The 25,987-nt window shown below is 44.0% G+C and overlaps 1 protein-coding gene across 1 annotated transcript; it reads left to right on the top strand.

Moving 5' to 3' along the window:
• CDC25A (cell division cycle 25A) lies at positions 1 to 25,178 on the top strand. Its single transcript, XM_050942629.1, has 16 exons — positions 1 to 173; positions 3,080 to 3,165; positions 4,822 to 4,870; positions 5,729 to 5,767; positions 5,956 to 5,992; positions 6,392 to 6,493; positions 10,691 to 10,810; positions 12,924 to 13,061; positions 14,379 to 14,453; positions 16,266 to 16,418; positions 16,791 to 16,880; positions 17,488 to 17,550; positions 17,648 to 17,746; positions 19,420 to 19,550; positions 19,900 to 20,011; positions 22,301 to 25,178. Exons 1-16 carry the CDS (start codon positions 1 to 3, stop codon positions 22,439 to 22,441), a joined length of 1,608 nt encoding a protein of 535 aa, XP_050798586.1. The 3' UTR covers positions 22,442 to 25,178.
• Positions 25,179 to 25,987: the final 809 nt, after the last annotated feature.

Raw genomic sequence — 25,987 nt, forward strand, 5'->3', positions numbered from 1 at the left:
ATGGATCCCGGGCCCCCCAGCCCTGCCCCACCGAGCTCCCACCGCCGCCGCCTCCTCCTGCCGCAGCTCCCGGCCGCCGGGCCGGGCGTGGTGAAGTCCCTGTTCCCCTCCGAGCTCTCCCCGGTCTCCGGCCTCAGCCTCACCATGAAGCAGCTGCAGGGCCTGGGCTACAGGTGAGACCGGCCGCGCCAGCCCCGCCGCCTCCCCCCCGGCCCATATCCCCCGGGTGCGTGGTCCCCTCACGACCCATCCCCTGCAACCCTCCGAGCGCCCTGGTGCCTCTCACATGGCCCCATGACCCCCGCCCCTGCAACCCCCAGAGCCCCCCTGGTGGTGCCTTCCTCTTTCCCCCATGCGGCCCCCCCACGACTCCACCCCTGCAGCCTCCACAGCTCCCGGGTGCCTTTCCCACAGGACCCCATACGCTCACCCCTTCAGCCCCCACAGCCCCTCTGGTGCCTGTTCTCCCCCCCCCCCACGTGGCTCCCAGGACCCCACCCCAGAGCTGCCTCGTGCCTGCCCCCCATAACTTCATCCCTTCAGCTCTTTTTCCTCCATATGGTTCCCAGGACCCCACCCAGAGCTGCTTCGTGTCTTCCCCCCAGGATCCCAGCCCTTCAGCCCCCATAACCTCACCCTTTCTGTCCCCCTCTTCTGTACATGGCTTCCATAACTCCAACTCTGCAGCCTCCATAGTCCCTTGGTGCACACGTGGCTCCCCTCAGAGCCCTTTTGTGCCTGCCCCACAAGGCTCCCATGACCTCACCTCTTCAGCCTCCATAGCCTCCTTGGTTCCTGCCCCAGGACCCCACCCTGCAGCTTCTATAGCCCCCTGGTGATTGTTCCCCTCCCCCACATATGGCTCCCAGGACCCCACCCCTGCAGCCTCCAGAGCCCCTCTGTGACTGCTTCCATTTGACCCCTGTAGCCACCCCACCTTCGGTGCCTGCCCCATGACCCTGCTCCTGCAGCCTCCCTAGTCCCCTGTTGCCTGTCCCCTCCCCCATATGTGGTTCTACGGACTCCCCCCTGCAACCCTCCAGAGTCCCCTTTTGCCTCCCTCTTTCCCTGACACATGGCTCTCATGACCCCACCCCTGTATTCCCAATCCCTGCAACCCCTGTGAATCCTGGTGGCTATCCATATACAGCCCTGACAACTCCTGGTGTTTGCCCATCTCCCCAACATATGGCCCCTGTTACCCCACCCACGTAACAAACACTCTTGCTCCCTGTTGCTTCTCTCCAGCTCCCATTACCCCACCCATGCAACCCCCACATCCTCCTGGTGCCTGGCCACTTCCCCTATGTGTATTCCCCTTGAACTCATCCCTGCCACCCCATAACTTCCTGGCACTGGCCTCCTTGGTGCACTCTTTCAACACACAGCACACACATGGTGCCACACGATCTCCATTATATCTATAGTGGTTGACACCTCCCCCACACATGTGGCCCCCGTGACCTGGCCCCCACACAGCTCCCATGACCCAAGCCTTGCAGCTCCTCACCCCAGCTCCCCACACACTGCTACTGGTACCTGGGCTCCCAGATCCCTGTAATCCTTCTCTATATGCCACTCCTGTCTCTCTGTTCAACCCCTATCTTGCCCTGGCAGCTCCACCTGGCCCCTGCAGCCTTCTCTTCCTCCTCACACAGCCCACATGATCACATCTTGGTAGCCCCTCAATTCTCCTTGGCTCCTATTTCTATTCTCCAGGCTCTCTGACCCCTGCAGCCTTCTCCCCCCACCCTGACTCCCCCAAACAATACCAGCAGTCCCCTGCATTCCACTTTCAATCTTCTTTGCTCAAACCCTGCATTCTGTTATATCACATCATCTCACTTCCCAAAGCCTTCTGAACACATCCTGTAGCCATTCCTCCACCCCTCACCATGTAGCCTCTTACCCATGCGATGCAAAGTCCTCCTCCATTATTGTCTCAATATTTCTAGCCTTTCTCTGCACTGAAATAACTGAGACTGTGAATTAATGATAAAGGGCCAAGTACATCCCTGATAAGCTGCTAAGTTTGGTACCGATAGTTTATAAGGGATGAATCTGCTCAGTATGTTGGTTTGGCCCATTCTACCCAACTCCCAGAATTAGATGTTGGCAATAATATTGCAAAAATAATAATTTAATCACTAGTCAATAATTACACAATATGAGCAAAATTCATCCCTGTGCATAGGGCAGCACAAGACCAACACAGCATTTAAAACCTGATTTTTTTTGGGGGGGGGGGGGGGGGAGTGCGCATAAATAGTATGAAGTTGTTTTTAGATGGCCCTCTGCACAGGGATGAATTATTTTCTCCCACCATACTCTTCCAGGTAACAAAGGAATTAAACATGAGATTATTTCGGTTGGGTTGTCTGCCACTATTCTACCTTTTGGCTCTTTGATAGACCACATAACACCTATAAATTCATTCGTACAATAAGTACTCCATTACACATGCAATGTTGCCAACACTCACAACGTTATTTCAAGTTTTAAAATATTTGGGGTTTATTTCAAAGCCCCTGCTCCTGGAGACATGAGATTAGAAGAGAATCTCAATTTTAATTGTAAAGAAGATAGTTTCTATCTCTGATACATGCAGAGAAACACTTGCATCAAGATTAAACTTATCTGAATGAAATGGAAACCAGAAGGCAAAGAACCCTAAATATATTGCCCAAAGCAACCTGCCTGCATTGCTGAGGAGAGGCGCGTGACCGCTCTTGTGGCTTCCTTTTGCTTCCCCATCAGAAGTCATTTATCTGTGGGGGAATCAAAGAAATTTGCAGGGGACAGGAATTCTTTGTATGTGCAGTGACGCAGAATTCCCCCAGGTGTAATGTGTTGCCCCAGGTGTATTGTATTGCTCCTACCTGTAGTGTGTCTATGGTTACTCAAAACTTCGATTTGCTGGACTGTTAAACTGGCACCTTTTGCATTGTCCACTACATAAGCTGATCAAAAGTAGCCATTCCAATGTGAGCTCATCTGCTGTGTATTTCTATATTTTAAACCTATTGCGGTTCCTGTCTGAAACATTCAGTAAAATAACTCATTTTTTTAACCTTTACAGTCAGTATGAGAATTCTGTGAAAACGCTGGGAACGAGGAACAGTAACAATCTACAGAGAACAGACTCATCAGAATCTACTGATTCAGGTTACTTTTTAATCCACACATAAGTACTAAGGAATGAAAAAGCTTGACATCCTCTTGCCTTGTATTATAAAGAGCAATATTCAGGTTTAAGAGGAAGCTAATACTGTGTACTTGCATAATTCTCTGAAACAATAATTAATCCTAGCAACCTTCCTAGCCACATTAAAAAAAAAAAAAAATGTAAGTTCAGATGTTAAGTGATTTGTCCAGCATCGCATAGTAAGTCAATGGCAGAGCCTGTGTAAAAAATCAGTTCTGGCTCCCATTCACTAGTGTGTTCTGCCTCTTTTTAAACCATTGGCTGGTAAACATAGCTGTCCCGTGTTAATTTGTGGTTGCTGACAATCAAGAGGTAATGGCTTAATGATCTAAGCAATGGGTTTGAAATACCTACGCTCCTTGGAGTCACAAATTGAGTTCTTAGCAGAACTGACTGTCCTTTTCGTCCTTCTGAGGTAGATAAACTGTGTGAATATAACATAATTTCATGTTGGTCGTCTCAATTAAGACCTCAAACCATGATTGTGTGCTTTGTATGGTCACTGGAGTTCATGGGGTGTTAAGAGGGTCTTTGCACAAATCCACTATGTTTTACACCTACTGGTGACATATTGTGTGATTTTGGTTGTCTGACTACTGTCCTTGCACCCCAGATATATGTAGAGCCACTGAAATACAGCTGTGTCTAAAACTTGAAGTATTTTGGGATAGAACGTGCTACATCAATGTAAATATTGTTTAGAGTGATATGATTAATTAATACTACTAAAATCATGGGGGTTTATAGGACTCTATTGAAGCAACCTAGTATAGGGAGATGGCTTTCTCTCTATGTGTGTCTCATCATGTGTACTGCCATGACTGTACCAGGGTACTCTAGACTACAGATCATAGGGGGCAAGGTGGTAATAGGATAAGACAGGGAGACATGGAGATGTAGTGTGCTTCTACCTACTTTTTGTCAAAGCAGTCCTTTTAAAGCACAACTCTTTTTGAAAAAGTCTTCATAATCTTAAACCTAGCAGAAGCAGCTGTATTGCCTGACTTTTGTATGTCAATAAGGTACTAATTATCTTGCTACCTGGACACTGATTTGTCTTAGGAAGGCTTTTTTTGATAGATGACTGTGAGATGTGATAATATTACCTACTTTGGGCAGGGGAGGGGGGTAATAAGAGAGCATGGCTAAAAACTTGCGTATAGGAAACAATTTGTTGGCAGGGTTAACCTGCAAAGGAATGGTACTTTATTAGCCTGTGTGAAAAAAGGCCAAAATATTAGTTAGGCTGTGGCTCTGAAGCAGTATGTTCCTATCTTGTGGGATGGTTTCTCATACAGGGCAGTATGGTGGGATATTTTTATTCTGCCTTTTCTCACTCACCCCAAAGGCCCAGTATCAAACCAATACCTGTGGTCAGAAGTAGTAGCTGGGTAATATTCAAGGCTGTCTTTCTCTCCCCCTCCACCCCCCTCCCCCGGCTTCAAGTAGGGGATGAGTTATGGACCTGGACCTGGTCTCTGACTCTCTCTGCAAGGCAAACAGTTGCCATGCTGAGGAAATCACTGTAAACTTTTGTGGGGAGAAGATCTAAGACTCCTTGCTAACAATGCCCTGTACTTTATTTTCAATAGTAAAACCATTTTTGTCTTTCACAGGCTACTGTCTGGATTTTCCTGATCCCCTGAACTCGGACATTGAGGAAACGTATGTAAAAATGCTAAACTTCTGGCATTTTAGACTGTACTATTAACTGCTACATGTGGGCTAATGGGAGGCTTGATTTCAAATTTCCACAGCTAGTACATGTAAAATGGGCTCTTCTCACTTAACCTTCTCGAAGTGTATGTCTTGGCACATTGCAGCTTGAGATTTTAGGTTTTCTATCACAATAGAATGTGGCTCAGACTACTTAAGTCTTATGTCTAAGTTAATGTGTTGCCCGGACCAAAGTATGTACTTCTGAGGACCCTAGACTCTGAGCATCACATTGGCACCTTGCTTAGGAGTCTGAGCACTGCACCTAACTTGCATGTAACTTATAGTTTCCATTTAGGCTAATCTGCTGTTAATACTATCCTGAATTAAGAAATGCTAGCTAGTCTTCTTGGGGAAACTAGGGTGGGGAAACTGGGTTTAGTCCTCCAGCCCAACTGAGACGACAAGTCTCTAGAAAACAAAGAGCAAGATGGTCTGCTGTTCTTAAGGTCATGTCTATACGTACAGTGCTGCACTATGTGTGGCGAAGATGCTCTGTGCTGATGGGAGAGAGTTTTCCCGCCAGCATAATAAAACCACCCCCTCAAGCAGTAGAAGCTTTGTTGGTGGGAGAAGGTCTTACACTGACATAATGTATGTCACTCAGGGGAATGCTTTATTCACACATAATTTATGCTGGCATAAGATGTAGTGTAGACATAGCCTAAGGTGCACAAGTTTGTAACCTGGGGACAAGTAGCAGCAATAAACCTTCCATGACTTTGAATTAAACAACACGAAGTTCAAAGTATTGGGTGATGAATTAGCAACAAAGGTAACTAATGTCCTTTGTCTGCTTTTTTCCAGCTTTGAAAAAAGAGTTCTAGAATCTGGCAGACTTACCAAGTGAGTACAATTTTAATTTTAATTTTCCCTTCTTAATTAGTTGTCTATTGGTCTGTTAAATTATGCTACTAGCTAATTCAGTTTTGCAGTGGAAAATCTGAGTTCTGTTGTCCGTTACTGTTAATAGCTTTACAGCTTAAATGTTAGAGTAAAATTTGATTCTATTTTTGTTTGTGTTCTCATTGCAGTATTCAGTTACCCATCAGAAGAATACGTTCCCTCCCGGTAAGTGAGGGGGATTTTGGTCTTTTGGGAGTGGCAAATAGTTTTTCAGTATTAAGTGTTATGCTACTTATCTACCCACTTTATCAGCAGATATCCATCAGAACGCATTAATCTTCCAGTTGCAAGAATCTGGTGTTGCTTGTTGCTTAAAATTAAGATAATAGAAAGTCATAGACTGTAATCTTGAAATAGATCAAAGTGTAATCTGTTATATTCTACAAGGCAGCCTGTCACCAGCTTTATGTGGAAGTATTGCATGCCGGGATCTGTTGTCTCCAGGGGCTGCGTGTCCATGGCCAGCCCTTACATTCTTGGCAAGCTGTCAGCATGGCCTCTCAATTGCCCAAAATTTGGGGATCTGGTTGATACTGAGAAGGATTTACCCTCTCACTTTTGCAGCAGAAGCTTCTGGGGTCTAGTCCTGCTCTGAAGAGGAGCAACTCAGATTCATTGGATTGTGATGTTTTTCACCTGATTGAACCAGATGACAACAAAGAGAATGTAAGTTTAACTCACTCTACACATCTCTGAAGTAGTGTAATATGGGAAGCTATACCCAGGAAGCTGTGACTTGTGATAGTAAGGGGCTTGAAACATAGGGATAACTTCTTATTTGGGGAAGAGGTTTGTAATGTATTTGGTCCTTCCATGAGGGCAGGGGATTGGACTTGATGGCCTCTCGAGGTCCCTTCCAGTCCTAGAATCTGAGTGGTTGATGTGGTGGGTAAGGCCTTTCTTCTTCTTTTGGTGAACTGTGGCATTCTTAAACTTCTCCGTGGTTTGTCTTGCAGAATTTGCACTTATCTGGTGCAAAAGCTGACTCCACTTTCTGTATTGCCATAATGCCGAGGAGCCCCATTGTGCTAGGTACTATACAAATGCAGAACAAAGCACTTACAGTCTAAGACAAAAAGACTGATACAGACAGAAAGACATCAGAGTACAAGAGACAGCTAGACAGTGTCAGTCAGCCTAATAGGTAGTGGTCAAGTCTAGCCATTGTGAAGTTTTTAGGCATTGTGGCAAAGAGCTCTTAAAAGGGATTTGAAGGAAAACACTGCAGTGGCTTTGTAGATGTTTAAGGGGCTGGGGGTCACCCAAGCATAAGGTGTTAACAAGTGAGCAGTGAAGGCTGACATGGGCTGACTGGAGGCAGGAGTCATCTGTTAATACTGAATGACAGGTGGTAGAGTGGGGGTTAGGTTGTGCAGGGTCTTGAACATGGAGACAAGTAGCTTATGTTTCATCTGATGGAGAAGAGGGAGCCAGTAGAGGGATTGAAAAAGAGGTGACACGATCAAAGCTGTAAGTTGGATAATCATCTTTGCAGAAGCATTGTGAATGGATATGAGCCAGGAAACCCTATTTGTCAAAACCAGAAAAAAGAACATTTCAGTAATGAAGGTGCAAGTCTGGATGAGAGTTTTATCTGTTTGGATGGACAGGAAAGGCCACATCTTAGAGAAGTTATGCAGAAAGAATTGACAAGACTTGGACCTCTCTAGAGCCTCACATCAAGGCTATGTCTAAGTCAAAGATGATGCCTGTGTTACAGGCATGAGTGACAAGCAGGATGGTGTTGCAGCACGGTTATTGAGAAGGAAGTTGGTGGAAGAGCTCTGGTTTAGCCATGTTGAGCTTGAGTTGATGGTGAGATGTCCATCTGGAAAACATTATGCTGAGATATTAATTTGGACAAAAGGAGATTGGCCTGAAACAGAGAGGTAGATCTGAGACATCAGCATAAAGATGTGTTTGAATTTGTGGATGAGATTACCCAGTGATAAGATGTAGTGGGAGAAGAAAAGGGAACCAAAGACAGCACTCTAGAGCCACAAAAATTGGAAGGTGGATGAGGAGGATCCTCTGAAGATGCGCTGAAAACATGATTAGAGAGGTAGGAGGAAAACTGGGAGTGGACAGTCACGGAAGCCAAGAGGGGACAAGATTTCAAGAGGAGGACCATGGTCGACTGTATCAAAGGCAGCTGACTGGTTAAGGAGGGCTGGGTGCAGGTTCTGAGTCTTGGCCAAGAAGACATTGGTGAGAGCAGTTTCAGTTGAGCACAAGAGGCGGAAGCCAGATTGGAAAGGATCTAAGATAGATTTGGAGGAGAGGAACTCTGGATGGCGACTGTAAACAGCACATTCAATGAGCTTAGAGATGACAACTGAGACAATAGCTGAAGAGTTAAGTGGGGACAAGGATGAGGTTTTTCTAAAATGGGAGAGATTAAAGTGTGTTTGTTTTTGTGAGAGGGATGAGGCAGAGAAGAGTGAGAGGTTGATGAGGAATGTAGGTAAGGATTGAGAGTGGGCATGAGGGAGATCAGAAAATGGATTGGGGTCACTAGGGCAAGTGGAGGGGTTAGAGGAGGAGAGCAGAGAAACTTTTGCCTGTCACTGGGGAGAAGAGAATTATAGTCGGGGACAGGAAGGCAAGGTGAGGGAAAGAGGAAGGTCATGTCACAACTTGTCAATTTTCTCTTGGAAGAAGTCAGTGAGAACCTGTGTGGAGAAAAGTGGAGGGGGGATGGGAGGGTTTGAGGCATGAGTCAAAGGTGGTAGAAAAAGCAGCTGGGATTGTGGTATGAGATTCAGTTAAGTTAAAGAATTAGATTTGTTTTGCTAGGAAGATGGCAGAACTGAAGGAGAGAGAGAACAAATTTGTGAAAGAGGAAATCAGCCTGGTCCCAGAATTTCTGCTGAAGACTTTCCACAACATGAGAGCAGGGGTGTAGGAAACGGATGTTGGAAGTGAGCTAGAGCTGGAGGTTGGCAGGATAGACCTTGTGATGGGGGAGAAGGACATCAATCCTACAAAGAGAAGGGGCTGAGAGCAGATTAGAAATCATCGATGCTGATAGACTGGAAGTCACAGAGAGACCCTGTGAGAGGGCACAAGCTGATGGGTGGTGCTGAAAGAGATCAGGCGATGATTGAAGAGAGGGATCTCAGCAAGAGAGAGATCAGTGAGGGTAGTGCCTCTTGAAGACCAAGTCAAGTGAATGGCCATTTTGGTGATTGGGAGAATTGAACCAGGGCTCCAGATTGAATAAAGAGCTGTATGTGAGAGATTGTGCAGCTAGAGGGTCAGATGGGTCATCAGCATGGAAGCTGAAGTTACCAAGAATGTGTGTGGTATATAAAGGAGAGGAAGAGAGAGCCAGAAGTTGAAGTTGGAGAGGAAGGCTGATGGGGAGGAGTTGGGTGGATGGTAAATGACAGCAACATAGGGGGAGACGAACCAGATACAGTGATGTTGAAATCAGAGGAGGGCGGTATTGGAAGCGGCAGTAACTGGAGAGAAACCCCATCCTCACCAGGATCTGATCTGTAATGGTTGGGTAAGGGAAGAGCCCTCTGTAAGAGCGCAGCTACAGAGGCAGGGTTCTGAGAGCGCCAGAAGCTGGAGGGAGAGAGAGATGAAGAGATTGTGAATGACTGAGACCTTGTTAGGGAGACAAGGTGGTTGTGGAAATATGTCGTTAGATTCCCTTCTGTTGGTGGAAGGGACAAGCTTTGCTTCACAGATGTTAGAGATGGAATGGGTATTCAACAGACAGCAAGAGGAGAGAGATGGGTGTGAGGGTAAGAGTGGTGGCATGTGAGGGGACAGGTTGGGGTGTGGGGATAGGAGGAGCGCCCCGGCTAGGGCAAATGTCACCAAAAGTGAGGGGGAGGAGGTGGATGTGAGACCTATATTCTGATGAAAGAAAGGGGGAGATTGGGTGGGTGGGAACTGTAGAGGCGTGAAGGTAACTGGGAAGGGGAGATGGATGCTCCCTAATTCTTGTGCCCTATTAAAATGGAGGATTGTTCTAGGACCACTTCAGCTCTGTTAGGAATGTTCCTATCTCAAAACTAATCTGTGGGGGATGGGCCCTAACCTAATTAGGGCATCCTACCTTCACTGAGGATCTGGAGTCCAAACCTACTGCCTTGTCATCCCTCTAACTTCCAAGGCTTCCCCTTACTGGCTCTCCGCACAATTGCCCTATCAGCTTGTAATTACCAAACTGTAAACATCTGTGATTTCATTACACTGAGTGAGTAAATCTTTAAGGAACTTGTCTGGGGCTATTGAGTCCAACTCCATTATAGACCAAGTAAAAGCAGCAAAGAGTTCTGTGGCACCTTATAGACTAACAGACGTTTTGGAGTGTGAGCTTTCATGGGTGAATACCCACTTCCTCAGATGCATGTCCCAACTGGCTGTGAATGTGATCAATGAAGAAATCTTACAAGGGCTCAGATTTCTGCAGAATCATCTGTCATTCTTAGGAGTAGTGGGAGGATGGTGCAGCTTGTCGCACAACAGCAAGTTCATTCTAGTGATTTAGGCACAGATCTGGCTGCCTATGAAATGATTAGACAGGACTCTTGCTGGAAAGTTTGATAGATGCAGGGCTGATAGTTGACTGTAGAGACCTAGAGGAAGTGAGTCTAATTCTCCTATATTAATCACTATTATAACAACTTTCCTTTGGAAATGCACATATCCTGAAAGATTTACTTACTCCCTTGGATTGCAGGGAGCTGAGTCCAAGAGGGATGGGCTGTAAAATATCTCTATGCAATGGGCCCTTCAACCTCTACATTTGTTAGTCTCTAAGGTGCCACAAGTACTCCTGTTCTTCTTTCAACCTCTAAGCTTTGTTGGTTTGATAAAATGTTTGTCTTGCTCCCTTTCATTAAGGAGTCCTTTGAGTTTAAGAAGCCAACCAGGCCTGCTTCTCATAGTTGTCTGCGTATCCGTTCCCTTGAAGATGGAAGAGATGTTCTTGGGCAAAGACAGAACTCTGCCCCAGCTCGAATGGTATGTATCAGGCTGTCCTTGGCAACTAACCCTTTTGCCTAGTCTCAGACTTGCTTGGGTCTAGGATGAAGAGCACACTCAAGTGGTGGTCCTGAGACATGATGCTCTCGGGGTGGGAGAGGGAAGAAGCACCAACTATTTTCTGTATCTTTATTGATAACACACTGAACTGGAAAAAAGCCCCCCCAGCTTTCAGGCTTTAAAGCTGGGAAAAATCTCATTCTATCTTGAATATGGGAAATCAACTAAGAGTGTTACCATGACACCACTAGTAGTAATTGACTATAATCCTTCATGAAACTTAAGCTAAACTGCAATAAGTCAAGTGAGCATGGATGTCTAACAAAGCATGGATTGGATGAATCTTTTTATGTTGTTGCTGGTTCTGCAGTGAAGCAGATGTGTTGAAATTTAGATGCATTTAAAAGAATAAAATTGAAAATTGCATCTGTAATATAGGGATGAAGTACTATTCTATGGCAAGTTCTGTTGCTTGGCCAGGGCATCCAGGAAGGGGCCAAGACCACTCTATATAAGCTGGGAATTGGGGACTCTCTGATTTTCATCTCCTACTTAAGTATGGTGATCCCTCTTCTTTCTGAATACCTCTCCTGTCTGCATGCACAAAACCTGGAGACTTGTGGTAACATCCTCTTACTTAGACCTCCCCTCTCTGCACCATCCGGGAAGTGAGTTCCCCTTTGCAAACACACTGGATTGTATAATTTTCAAGAATGCAGAATTATCCCTTAATGAAAAACGAGCAGTGAAGTTTTTCACTGTTCTTCTGGCCAAATAACAGCGCCAGAGCCAGGTTTGGAGCTGCCTAAGCCAGTTGATGAATAGGTGAGATGATCGTGTGAGCGCCTCCTGTAAATCCATTTCAAGGAATGGCACTGCCTTAGCTGCTAGAACCAGTGTTCCTAGTCATCTAGAAAGGGAGAGCATAGTGTCACGCTGTCTGGAGTGGCTCACAATTGAGTGCCAATCTCAGGTCAGAAAGTAGGGCCGACACCCCAAACTGGTGATATATTCTAGAATTAGATTTCACCAAGACAGTAACAAAAGTGCACTTCTGGATCACTGTACCAGTGTTACCATGGTGCCACAGACTGTCACCTTAGACCTTTCAGCCTGGTTGCCACCCAGACAAACTGATCTTAGTGATAAAGATTATTAAAAGCAAAAATCACACCACGTCCAGTTCCTTGCAACTCCAAAAGGTCTGTCACTTACCCCAGGTCAATGGATACTTTAGATCTCACACCAAAGACAATGCTGGCAGCCAGTTTCTGTAGTAAACTAACTAAAGTTTCATTAGCTGAGAAAAAGAAATGAGTCACTGAGAGATTAAAGCAGGTAAAATATATTAACAGGTGAGTCTTAAGTTTGTAAGTCCAAAATGATAGCAGAGATGTAGTAATCTGCTAGTTTTCCATGAGTGTCTCAAGGTTACCCAGAAAAACTTTGGAGATCTGTCTTGCATCTGTAACGCTTCCCTGTGATTGTCCAAATAGTTCAGAGACAGTCTCGTTCCCTGGATCCATTCTTATAGCTCCTTTCCACGGAAAGCCATCTGGCAAGTGTTTTCATTCACAGCATGGGCTTCTCCTTTGTTGACTAAATGCATACTGGGTATGAGAATTTCCATTGTCGAACACAATGACGCATGCTTTGAAGTTAGCAACTTTCTTTTATATTTCCAAAGGTCCAATCGCATTTGATGAGTAAACTTAATTACCAGGATATATGCTATGTAAATTGTAATGTAATGGCGCATAACAATCTTTCATTAGTTTTCATGAAGTTTATGCATCAAGTAAATTCTCATCTTAATACTAACACACACTTTTGATCTATGGTTAATTAAGTACAGGGATATACACAATGTAACGTGATAGCAATCAACAGGGTATGGATAGGTGAAAACAATACCTGTTAACACATCAGTGAATTGGTCTCTGCATACTAGTATGCTTAACATTTCTTTGATATTCACACACAAGCGAATTGGCCTATGGCTCTGACCTGCTGACCTGTCAGTGTCACACACAATCCCCAGAATAAAGGGCTGGATGCAGGCTGCCATTCAACCAAAATATCTTTTTTCCAGTTTCCCACTGGTGAAGCCCCTGAAGGTGACTTGGAAAACTATAGGCCTGCTTTCATGCAGCAGTCATCTCTAACTTCCCCTGACACTGAGGAAGAGGATGATGGATTTCTAGATATATTGGATGGGGAGGACTTGAAGGTATGTGAAAGGGGAGTGATTGATTTACACTTGTGGGGAACAGCATTCCTGTGTCTCTATTGAACACTGATTTAGAAGTAAGGAATCTGCAGATGAGAAGCAATGTGTATATATAGTGTCCTAAGTGCAGAGTCTTGATGCAGGTTTTTAAATGACCATAGTAGTGTAAATTCTAGTTAAGCCTTATAGGGCCATCAACCATCTGTTAATGGCATTTGTCCAGGGTGAACATCTATGTTGAGCAACTGCTCTAACTAAGATAGATAGAGCTATAGAATTCTTTCATCACAAGTGGCAGAAAGTTGGTAATTGCAGATGATCTTCCAAGAAGACTTAATGCTGTAGGCCATGTCTACACTACAGACCTCAGAGCAGCACAGCTGTACCTCTGTAAGTTTTCCCATGTAGCTGCTCTATGCTGACGGGCGAGAGCTCTCCCACTGGCGTAATTAAACCACCCCAAATTGGTTGTAGCTATGTCAGCGGGAGAGCATCTCCGGCTGACATAGCACTGTCCATGGGGGTCAGTGAAACTTATGTCCATCAGGGGGGTGGGTTTTTTCACACCCCTGACCGACACAAGTTTTAGTGACAAAAGTGCTAGTGTATACATAGCTATAGTCTTTTCCACCTCTTATTGCCTTTCATAGAATTGCAGAAATGTTATGCTTCTGCTTCTAACAGCAGACTATAGACCTTGTCACTTCAGCTCCTCACCAGCAGACAGTAGTAGTTAAATGGAGACAATTTGCTGCTGTTCCTATGTTGATAAAATACTCACATTGCAATTTACTGGGGAATGTCCAGGAAATAGTGGGAAGGAAACCATCTGTCTACAGTGGGGTATTTAATGTAGAAGCCATATTTCCAGGAATGGAGTCATGACTGGTAAGCCCAGAATTGGATGTACCTTCTTCTTTGCAATCTTTTGCTTAAACAGGATGCTGTTTTCATTTGAATGCGTGTGAGCAGGAGACTCTCAAAGTTGTAAAGCAACATTTTAAAAATCATAAATGGATTTTTTGTTAAATGAATCAACTGCTGTAACTTCCCTCACAACAGCTGTAAGACTCTTTCCAGTATCCTAGTCTTCATTAGAGTGGAGTTCCTGTTAATCTAAGAATTACCAGATAAATGGTAGTTCCCACAGCAGTGAATTAGTAAGTAATCCCAAAGAACTGTTCTGTCATCTGCATTAAATTTAAATGCCTGCTTGAGCTGTGCAAAAGCCTTAGACATGCTGTGTAGCCACTGTCCATGATGAAATGTGGTTCTCCTGAAATGTGACAGAACTGAGGTAACTTTCTCCTTCCTCAGAACGATGAAGAGATGCCATCTGGTGTGGCAAGCCTTTGGACTGCTCCACTGGTCATGAGAAAAGCAGACAACCACGTAAGTGTTCCATCCCACCATAATGAAACTTGCATCTCTTTCAAAGGGTCATCTACACCATTGAAATTCCTTATTAAAAACTGATCAAATCATTACTTTTAGTTAGCATCCGTCATACACTCAGGGCATAAATTTGCTAATATGGCATTCGAAAACTGCCTTTGAGACAAGTGACCATAATTGCTCCATTGAGCCTGCACCTCTCAGGATCCAGGCATGGTAGTCCCTACATGTTTGCTCTTAACCTTAGCCTGCCTAATGACTAGAGGGTTCTGTCTTTGTAGCATTTGGAAACAGTAGGACGGTGTCTATAGGATTTAACTGTATTAAAGTTTTCCCTTGAGCCATTTGAGAGAGATGTCCAAAGTTTGCATCCTAAACAGAATCTTATAAATGTCTCTCCAGCCCATTCTACATACACCCATCTGTAATGCCTCCAGCCACCATCTTTTAAGGCTGAAGTCTGGACTCCCTTCACAGTCCATCAACTCAGTACTTTAATCTGCTGGAGGATTTTCTGTCAAGCTATAAAAAAACTCCCTCACACTAAGGCCTGATAATGCTTTTCTTGTAGTGTTTCCAACTCAGTAAACCTGCATAGCAAGAGACCAACATTAGGATCTAAGATCCCTATAAACTGCATGGCTGTGCAGCAGCCTATTTAGCACTGCGCGGGCGCTCAGGGAACCCACCCAGTTGGGACTGGGTGCAGGGTAGGGAAACACTCTCCCGGGCCTCTGTAGGCACTGACTTCCCCTTTAGCTGGGATTGCTCAACAACCTCCCGACTCCTTACCCCTGTCCTGTCTCTTCCCCACCTCCTCCCTCAAGTGTGCCCCATCCCTGCTCCTCCCCCTCCCTTTCTACATGCCACGAAACAGCTGTTTGCAGTGGGCGGGAGGGGAGAAATTTGTCAGCAGGGCTGCCAGCAGATGAGAGATGCTGGGGGGCAGGGGGAGCTAGGCTGCCAGTGGGTGCTTATGTATAGCACCATTAACTTTTCTCTGTGGGTGCTCCAGCCCTGGAGCGCACACAGAGTTGGTGCCTATGGTGGTGCTCCTCCCACACCCCCAACTCAACCCGGGACCTGCTGGGGTAGGGGTGGCCCTAACACAGCCCTGGCCCAGATCTGCCACGGCCTGAGTGCCCCTCTCTCAGCCCCAACTGGGACCTGCCCTGCCAAGGGTGGGGCACCTATCCCATGGCCCTTGAGCTGGGGGGGAAGTCCTCTCTCCCCACCATAGCCCCGGAGCACTCTTCTGCACCACTAATCTCCACCCCAGAGCTTCACCCCCAGCTGGAGCTCTCACCTCCCACACACTCCAACCCTCTGCCCAAGCCCTTCAGCCCCACCCCCGAGCCCGCACCCCCAGCCAGAGCCCTCACACCCCTGATCCCCAACCTTCCGTCCCACCCCGAGCCCCCTTCCACACTCCAAACCTCTCAGCCCCTTCCCCACATGAATTTTATGTGCACCAGTATAAAGGTCATGTGTCACACATCACCTCCGTATTGGTGCACATAACAAAATTCATTCTGCACATGAAAAATTAGAGGGAACACTGATTAGGACCCAGATTTCTTGCATGGCAACTAAATATACGGCCAGTATTGAAGTTAAGAGATCCGCTGGCTGTGGCATCACATTATGCCTCTGCTACTTTGCTGTGACAATCCAACACCCACTCGTGCTCTAGTGAAATCTTATATAAACAGTTTGCAGGAAACTTTGTTTGAGACTGATCTAGATTTCAACTTCATCCTTCTTGGCTTGGGGGAGTGTCTTATTTTTCTCTGTTTTTTTTTTTTCCAGATTAAACGGTGCCGATTGTTTGGATCACCATCTCTTCCCAATGGTGTGGCTAGGAATGCCCTGAAAAGAATGGAAAGGTCCCAAGAAGAGACATCTCCAGGAAACAGCAAAAGGAGGAAAAATGTGCCTGGAACACCTTCTGAAGAAGCAATGGTTGGTGGCTTAATAGCTAATATTAATCCTTGTCTAATCAGTTTTATTTTGTGAGGATAGGTATCCAATTCTTTTATAAATTATAACAAGGATGTTCAAGAGAACAATGCTCTTCCAGGTAGATAACTGTTCATCTGACAAGCTGTAGTCTCGTAATGCATGATATTAGGGGATGGGTTAAGTGTGCTTGAGCTCAGGTCTTCCACTGTGATCCCAAGTGAAAATAAATTTGAGGGTGTGGCAGGCCAAGATTTATCTATGATATATATCAGTTGATATTCATGTCTACTCTCAGTGAAGTGCATTGATTCTCTGCGAAGGGATAATAGGCCATTGTTACTCAGCAGTCATCTCTAACTGTTGTTCCTGTAGAGTCTGAAACTAATTAGGACTCAGTCATCCTCAGAGATTGAGAGCATTTTGGACAATGACCAAAGGAATCTTATTGGCGATTTCTCAAAGGTAACGCTGATTTTTTTTTGTTTTTGTTTTTTTTTAATAGCATCTTTGTGTGTCAAACTAACCCAAGTCAGGTTCTCTCTTGCTCCAGCAGTGCATGTTTGAGTGCTCTATAAATGCTAAGCACTAAAGTGCTTTAACAATTATTTACTAATTACCTCACCCAGGTGAGGAGTTATTCTGAATCCTTTCCCACAATTATTCATAATCCTCTAACTCCCTGCAAACTGTTAAATTGCATTCATTTTCCGTCTGTCTCTTTAGATTGTATGGTCTTGTGGGTGGGGTTTTAGAGACAAGCTACTATGTCAGTATGGGCAGCCACAAACCATGACACGCATTGTGGAGGACTGCAAAATGACTCCACTTCCTGGAAGTCTTCGTGCCTTGAATATTGTTCAGAACACTGTGGCTTGGCTTGACCAGACTGCATATGCCAAATTAATAATAAAATAATGGGCAGGTGCCTCTGCTGATCTCTAAATTGTCTAGTTATACTTGTGGGTGCCATAAAATCAATAACCAGACAGACTGTAACTGGGATGTATGGTTAACACTGTCATAAATGGGATTTCCTCAGTCTGAGTTAGCCTTCTGTTTTATTTTTTAGGATTACCTTTTCCACACTGTAGATGGGAAGCATCAAGATTTAAAATATATCGACCCAGAAATGGTATGTATCCCAGTGACAATGAGAAATTGCTTTGTACAAAGAAGCAAACTCATGTAGCACATAAGATAAACTCCTGAAATCTTCTTTTTCTGTGTAGATTGTATTTGTTCTGACTGGGAAGTTTGCAAGCTTCATAAAGGAGTGTGTGATAATTGACTGCAGATATCCATATGAATATGAGGGAGGCCATATCAAGGTACAGTGACCCTGGAGAAGAATTGTATAGGTGTCTGATGCCTGGGCAAATCAGGGAGCACTGGGAAGTATCTTAAAGATGCTCATTCCTAGCTGTTCATGAGCAAATCCAAGGGTAGGCTGGCAATTGAGGGCTTTTTTTTTCCTTCAGGTTAAGAAGATGGTGTCTGCGTTTATATTTAGTCTTATTTAAAATTCTATTACAGCCATGCCCAAAGTCCCCAAACACAATTGGGACCATGTTGTGCTGTACAAACTGCTTAGCACTACACTCACTCTCCCTGATCTCTGCATTAGCTTTCCCTCCGAAGGGAGGAACACTCAGCTCTCCTTGGCTAGAAGCAGGGTTTGCCTTAATAGGAGGTATAGGGCAATTGTAGAGAACTGACCGTACACTTGTTTCTCTGTAGAAGAATCAGAAAGTTAGGATACCTAATGTCTCTAGGGAAACCGATATTAAAAACTTCCATAGCTTAATCTGACATTGTTTACTTTAACTAAATTTTAATAGTCTAGCCATAGAAGAAACGGCCTTATTCTCTTACACAAGCTTTGCAATGTGAGCAGTTATTTTGAAGAGTGCTGCTTGAGTAAGCTGGCTAGTTCTAAAAAGCAGTTTAAAAGAGCACTGTGCTTTGAGAGGAAGACTCAAATCAGGAAAAAGATCTTGGAGTCATTGTGGATAGTTCTCTGAAGATGTCCGCGCAGTGTGCAGAGGCGGTCAAAAAAGCAAACAGGATGTTAGGAATCATTAAAAAGGGGATAGAGAATAAGAAGGAGAATATATTATTGCCCTTATATAAATCGATGGTATGCCCACATCTCAAATACTGTGTACAGATGTGGTCGTCTCATCTCAAAAAAGATATACTGGCACTATAAAAGGTTCAGAGAAGGGCAACTAAAATGATTAGGGGTTTGGAGAGAGTCCCATATGAGGAAAGATTAAAGAGACTAGGACTTTTCGGCTTGGAAAAGAAGAGACTAAGGGGGGATATGATAGAGGTATATAAATCATGAGTGATGTGGAGAAAGTAGATATGGGAATAAGTAAATAACTTTTACTTAATACAAGAACTAGAGATCATCAAATGAAATTAATGGGCAGCAGGTTTAAAACAAACAAAAGGCTGTTCTTCACGCAGCTCACACTCAACTTGTGGAACTCCTTGCCTGAGGAGGTTGTGAAGGCTAGGGCTATAACAGTGTTTAAAACAGAACTGGATAAATTCATGGAGGTTAAGTCCATTAATGGCTATTAGCCAGGATGGGTAAGGAATGGTGTCTCAAGCCTCTGTTTGTCAGAGGATGGAAATGGGTGGCAGGAGAGAGATCTTTTGATCATTGCTGTTAGGTTCACTCCCTCTGGGGCACCTGGCATTGGCCACTGTCGGTAGATAGGATACTAGGCTAGATGGACTTTTGGTCTGATCCAGTATGGCCGTTCTTATGTTTTGAAGGCTAAATCCTACCAATGTTGTGCAGTCACCCAAGTGACCACAAGAATGGGAGCTGTTCCAGGAGAGAGAGAGCTGCTCTCCAAGGAGTGTAAACAGCTTTCTGTTACCAAAGGATAGCAAAGCTAACTGTGCTCAACAAGAAGATAGAAGTGGCTTTGTTACATCTCCCCTCCTAACTTGCGCTGTATGCTCAGTTGTGACTCTGCCTTCCCAGGGTGCTGTAAACCTCCACATGGAAGAGGATGTGGAGGATTTCCTACTGAAGAAGCCTATCATGCCATCAGACAACAAACGAGTAATAATAGTATTCCACTGTGAGTTCTCCTCAGAGCGGGGTCCCCGAATGTGAGTATATGAGCATGGTCCTGCCTATACTGAGATCAGAATAGCACAGCTGTGCTTGTTACACAGTTGTTACTAGTAAGCTTTTGAAGATGGTTTAAGACTTTAGGTAGCAACATGTCAACCGCTTATGCAATTTACTGTAGTAGGCGCTGGCTCTGTCATTTCTGATAGACAACTAGTTTTCAGAATCTGTCTGACAGTACAGCATGTTTTTCCTAACAGACGGTGGCTGGCTGCTGTACTCTGTTCTTTGAGTAACGGGAGGCACAGGTTAAGAATGTGGTTTGCACAAATATAACTTCCTTTCTAAACTCAGGTTTATAGGTTTTAACCTCTGTCCCTTTTACAGGTGCCGGTTTGTGAGGGAGAGAGACAGACTGGGGAACGAGTACCCCAACCTGCATTACCCAGAGCTCTATGTGCTAAAGGGGGGCTATAAGGACTTCTTCTTAAGATGCCGAGTAAGGATCGCTCATTTATGAACTTCTCATTGCCCTTCTGTTTTCACTCTTCACAACAGGGATAACACTGAACAAATGCCTCTCTCTCTAGCTATATTCAGCTATAGGGCTTAAACTGTACTTCTGAACAGATGAAGAGTAACTCACTGCACTATACTTCATTCTTCTTGCTCTTTTTACATAGTGGTCTTGCTGTGCTACAAGACTAGATTGATTGATTGCAATGATTAACTTGCCATTTGAGGAGTTTTTGTAATAAAGGCTGTGACCAGGGTCCCAGTGGGGGCCTGCTGTGATCACTCAATTAGGTGAACTGCAAAGAATGGGGCAGCCAAACCCCAAAAAGCTGGTGGATATTCCAATACTTAGATTCACCAACCAGCATAAAACAGCTTCTTTATTACCTTACTGGTTACTCAGAAGTCCAAACAACACAGTTGCCTTGAAGTGATCCAGCCTCAGGCCTCCATCCAGGTACCCAAGTCAAATATGATGAAAATTTCTGTAAATCTTATTTTATCATATAAAAGAAAAGGCTCTACCAATCCCAAAGGGTCGGATACATTACCTCCCAGGTTAGTGAATGTTTCAGATCTTACCCAAATACATGCTACGGCCAAATCTTATTCATTAAACTAAAAATTTATTTAAAAATGAAAGAGAGAGTATGGTTAAAAGATCAACATACATACAGACATGAGTTCAATCCATTGAGGTTTAGATTCATAGCAGAGATGGTGAGCTTTGTACTTGCAAACAGTTCCTTTAGAATTCAGTTCATAGGTCATAGTCCAATGTCCAATTCTCATATTCAGGGCATACCAGCATAACTGGGACCTCAGTCTTGCAACTCAGACGTCCCCCGATGAAGCTTAAGCAGATTTGAGATGACAGAATAGACCCAAAGATCTTTTTTTCAATTTAATGTCTTTTTTGGCAAGTTGGAGTTCCTCAGGGAACAAAAGGTAATTAGGATGACTTTGAAGGAGGACCATCACCAGTACTTAGCTATACAAATTAACATAAGGCTATTTGCTTGTTCCTCCTCCATTCACAGTACTCTTCAACGAGAGATGAATACCGAGAGATCCCATTTTTACAATTTATTTAAATGATATCAAAATACAGCATAGATAGGGACTGTTGATTACATTGTCGACCCTACTCAGACATATATAAATACACAAAAACACAAACATTATCTCCCCTAATGTCTTTTGAGGGTTATTTATTTTGCAGGATGTTCAGCCCTTTCTAGCCATGCATCTCAAGGCTCTTGTCTAAACCCTCTCCACACCTCAAAGCTACCTGTTGTCACTCCTGGCGCTCACCAATGTCTCTTGGATGAGGTATAAAATTGACCTTTTGTAGTTACTAAAATCCATGGCATTCTTCATGAAAGCAAGAACAAAGGAGAAACATGGGGTTTGTCATTGTCTGATGCTGTATGACGAACGAAAGCCTGAGTTTCTTCCAGTAGATTCTCAGCTTGTTTTTACCTTAGAAATATCAGGAATGTCAAATCTGGTCTTTGCTGGGGCTCTTCCATGTATGCTTAGCCCTTAATTTGAAGGGTGGTATTAAATCTTACAGCTTTTTCTGCCTTAGTGCATTTAAAAGTTTGAACAAAAATTGTTTTCCATCTCAATCAGGTTCCACTTCCTTGGTGCCATGTACTTATTCTACTAGTTCTCCAGCTAGCTCTCCATACTATTCCAGCATAGGCAGGGAGAGTGGTTTAAAAAGAAAAAAAAAAGGTGCTCCCCTCCTCCACTTCCTAGCCTTTCTATTGCAAATAAACCCATTTCTTTTTATTGGCATGCTAGCCAAATTTCAGATAGAACAGCTAGACTCTACCTCCCTGTGTTCCCCCTACACTTTCAGGATGGACACTTTGTTTGTTAAATGGCTGTGAGTGTTGCTGTGTTCTGTTGGTTTCATTGGTGGGAAGAATGTTTCTTGGCAAGAGGCTTTGGGATGAGAACGATGTAAATATAAGGTTGTGCCCCCTGCTTTGAGAGAGCTATCTTTAGGAGGAGGATGTCAAGCAGAGCTGAGTGATGAGTTCAGTCTGTGAATGTTGGCTTAAACCAACTTAATCAGTTGTTAAATTGCAATTTGGGGCCTGGATCTAGATGCCATGGTGATAGGATGGTTGGGTAGTTGTATGGATGGTTGTAAGCATGAGCTTGTTTGCTTGAGGCCTGGGGTCAGACAAGGTTCAGATAGGAATGTCATTTGTACACGAAGCAATGACAAATTGAAGTGAAACCAGCTTTTCTTTCCCAGAACTATTGTGAACCCCAGAGCTACCGCCCCATGCACCATGAGGACTTTAAGGAAGACTTGAAAAGGTTCCGCACAAAAAGTAGAACATGGGCAGGTGAAAAGAGCAAAAGGGAACTGTACAGTCGCCTGAAGAAACTCTAAGGGCTGTATTGGTGGGCAGCAGAAGACTGCTCACCTTGTAGGAAAACAGAAGTGGGAGGGGAGAAGAGTGTATCTGTTCCTTGGTCATGATTATCTTGCACCAGATCACTCCATGGACTCTTCGCATTCTTGTCAGTCTTGCTGGAAGTGATAAGAGAAACAATATGGAACACTTCTATTCACCATGCTGCTCATGTGGACCTAATGATCTGACTGCAAAGATGACTTTTCTGTATGCCTTCCTCAATATGGTTCATGGAAATGGATTCTCTTCTATGGCATACGTAGAAACAGCTATCCAACAGCCTATTGTAGGTGCAGTGGCTTGAGCTGGCATGTGCCACGTAAGTGTTAATGGTGAGATTATTTTAGTGCCTGTTTTAAAACTATGCCTTATTTTATTATTTAAGTACAGTCGAATGAAGCTAATACCACTGCAGGTGAGTCATCTGGATTGCACTGAGACCTCATTTCTGCTAACAGGCAACCTACCATGGGGTTCTCAAGTCTTTCCTTTCAACCACAGCTCTGATTGGTTTTTGTTGGCAGTGTAACGCACTGTAGTGAAGTGGGATGGGGAGTGGTGCTTCCCTATGAGGTTTCTTACCCAACGAAAATGCAACACCTACAAGAAGCCTACTGACAGTATAGTGGGAAACTGCTTGTTGTGCAGATATCATGTTCGTTTAATTTATTCTGTGACCTAGGTTGCTTTATTTTATATTTTAACTTCAGGAACTTCTCCTTAGCTGTTTCATTAAATCTGAAGAAACCACCATTTCAAAGCGGGCAGAATTACTGCTACTTCCTGTAAGCCAGAGAACAGGTTGCTTCTGGTGAACTCTGAAATGCCAGGTGGCAAACCTGATTATGTATTTAGTGTTGCCAAATTGAGCAGTGATGGAGCAGCATGTTGCTGCTGCTTTCAGTTCTAGTTGTTATCATGGTTTATATCTGGAAGAGAACCTGGCTGTGTGGAATCATGCTTATCCTGTCATTTGCAAGTTGATCTGCTTCTCAGTGAAACTTCAGCCACCTCCCACTGTGCAACTGTGCTAAAACTACTTCAGCAGCTATGGATTTTTTACTTCAGATGTTTACAACTGGTTTGTTGGAAGGACAAAGCAAGAGAGGAGCCTACAGCCAATGAGTTTTCACCATCAGTAAATAGTTGATGCTGGTAAAAGGAAAAACTTTCAAAGGCCAGCTTTGTGTCCTCCAGTAAAATAAACAGCTTATTCCAAGAAATTAGCTACCCAAAAAAGTCTGAGGATCCCATGGCAAGAGATTGGGCCAATGTTAAACCTGTTCTAGTTGCTTCTTTGGCAACATGTAAAGCGTGTCTAGCAAATGCTAAAGCAGTCTAATGACTTAGCATGTGATCCGGCTCTCGCTTTGAGCAGAGCGAGACTGTAGTATGCTGGTTTGGCAATGGCTGTGCTTCCCCGTGTGCCAACATATCAGTGAAAGCAGCCTTACTTTCCATAGATTCTCAGAGACCCTTATCTTTATCTTAGCAGAAATCCCAAAGTGCTTCAGATGGCTTGACTTATGGCCTTCAGGTCAATGTTACAAAAGTGGTATTTACATCAAAGTATAAGAGGGGAAGGTTTTGTGGCGTTTTATTTTGTTTTTAAGTTTCCCATTTCCTAAGGTCTGCTGTTCAAGTTTTATTTCTTTAACTTTCAAAAAGATTATGTAACACTTTTTTTTTAAAGTCTCTTATGGGTGGATTAATAAGTGTTAAATCAGTGCTGGTGCTTTACCAAACTTACAGTAATAAAAAAGGAGGGAAGGTTGTATTCCACATCCTCGCATGGTATTTTGTGTTAGGAATTTCTGCAAGAAGCCCAGTGAAATGACTTAATTCTAAACTTTCTGAATTGTGTCAGTATTAAATCTGGGAAGGGGAAAGCTCTTATGAAATCTAATCAGTAATCCATTTGTCCAAAGTACCTTCTGGTACATGATTACCTTCACTGTATGCAGGTGATCAGTATGTACTCAAAGCTGGCAACTTAGCAACATATCTGGGTAGTAAATCTGACACACGTTCCTCCAGGGCAGCCTGGTAAACAAATGTCATGTATGTAACAACTGTGAAGCTGCAAGTCACATCCAAAAAAAGCAGGTGGGAGACTGTTTGTTTGAGTAATAATGTTTTTTTCCCCCCATCTGAAAGGGGTCATTCACTTTTGGTTTCTTGTGTAACATAACCATTATAGCAATCTGTGGCTTTACAATTGTATTTCCTGAGAATACCCCCAACTTCCTGGTATTCAGGATATTAAATGTGTGCTGAGTATCGCTGTTTAACACTGCTGTACCACACTGTTAATTAGTGGCAGTGTTTGGTTTGAGTTAAGAGTTCCATGTAACCTTGTTCAGAGGGGTGGAAATACAAAACCTTGTTTTATACCTGACCTTGTTCTTTTGTATGTACCCTGGTTTGAGGATTTTGTGTGGGTGGGAGGGAAGTTGTACGATGTACATGGTCCTGACTAGGATCTGTACTAAAAAGAGCCTGCATCTGTAATAGACTCTTGCAGGCAGAGGGAATAAACTACCTAAAATCCAAGCTGCTTGTTTCCGCTGTAGTTCCATCTTTACTATCCTTGAGCAGTGTGGTGTAGTGTGGATAATTCCCATGCTGCCTTTCACAGTTGTGAGAAGCTCCCTGTAAACATCTGCAAAACCAACTCATTATCCTCCTCCAAATCTCTCCTTAAAACTCCTCTGCCATGAAGCCTACAAAAGACTTAATGGTCAGGCTGCTGGTGTGCTGAGGCCACAGCACCAACCTTGTCTCATTGTTTCTTGTACTTCTCTGCTGGACGGTGTATCCACCTGTCTGTCTCAGATATATTGGTATTGTAAACTCTTTGTGTTGGGGGCCATCTTTTTGTTCTGGGTTTGTACCACTCCTACACAATGGGGTCCTGGTCCATGACTGGTGCAGAAATAATAAGAATAATATATACTATGAAATAAGATGTGGAACAGCATCCTCATATCACACTGAAAACAGCACAAGCCTAAGTTTAAAACAGACTACACTCATTGTATCGTGAAATTGCTTTCTACTAATTTTCCAAAATCCCTTTCACTTCACAGAATGCTTCCAGTGCAACTTCGAATGGTTCTGCTGCAAAAATGGCTAAAAATGTCTCCATCTTACTCACTAGATCTGCTTCCTGGATGTATTCAATCCTGTCTACTAACTTAAAAGGCAGCAGGCTTATTTGCTCCTAACTCCTGTTATGTCAGTAAAGTCACTCCAGTCGAAGGAGGCCTTCAATCTTATTTCCATTGGTGCCCCAGAAGAACTGTCATCCCTACTCCCAATCAGTTTCAGTTATGCAAACCCACTGCTAGCAGTGGAGGGTTGCACAAGTACCTATAAGGGCCTAATCTGGCCTCTAGAGTTTTGTTACTGGCCATGATGCACAGTAAGAAAAGAACCCAGTTTAATTTCAATCCTAGGTTCTGTTTGCAAGGCTGTCAGGCTAGAGGCTTCTCAAAGCAGGACTACTAAACTAATATACT

Source organism: Gopherus flavomarginatus, chromosome 2 (assembly GCF_025201925.1).
Source record: "Gopherus flavomarginatus isolate rGopFla2 chromosome 2, rGopFla2.mat.asm, whole genome shotgun sequence".
Taxonomy (NCBI): domain Eukaryota; kingdom Metazoa; phylum Chordata; order Testudines; family Testudinidae; genus Gopherus; species Gopherus flavomarginatus.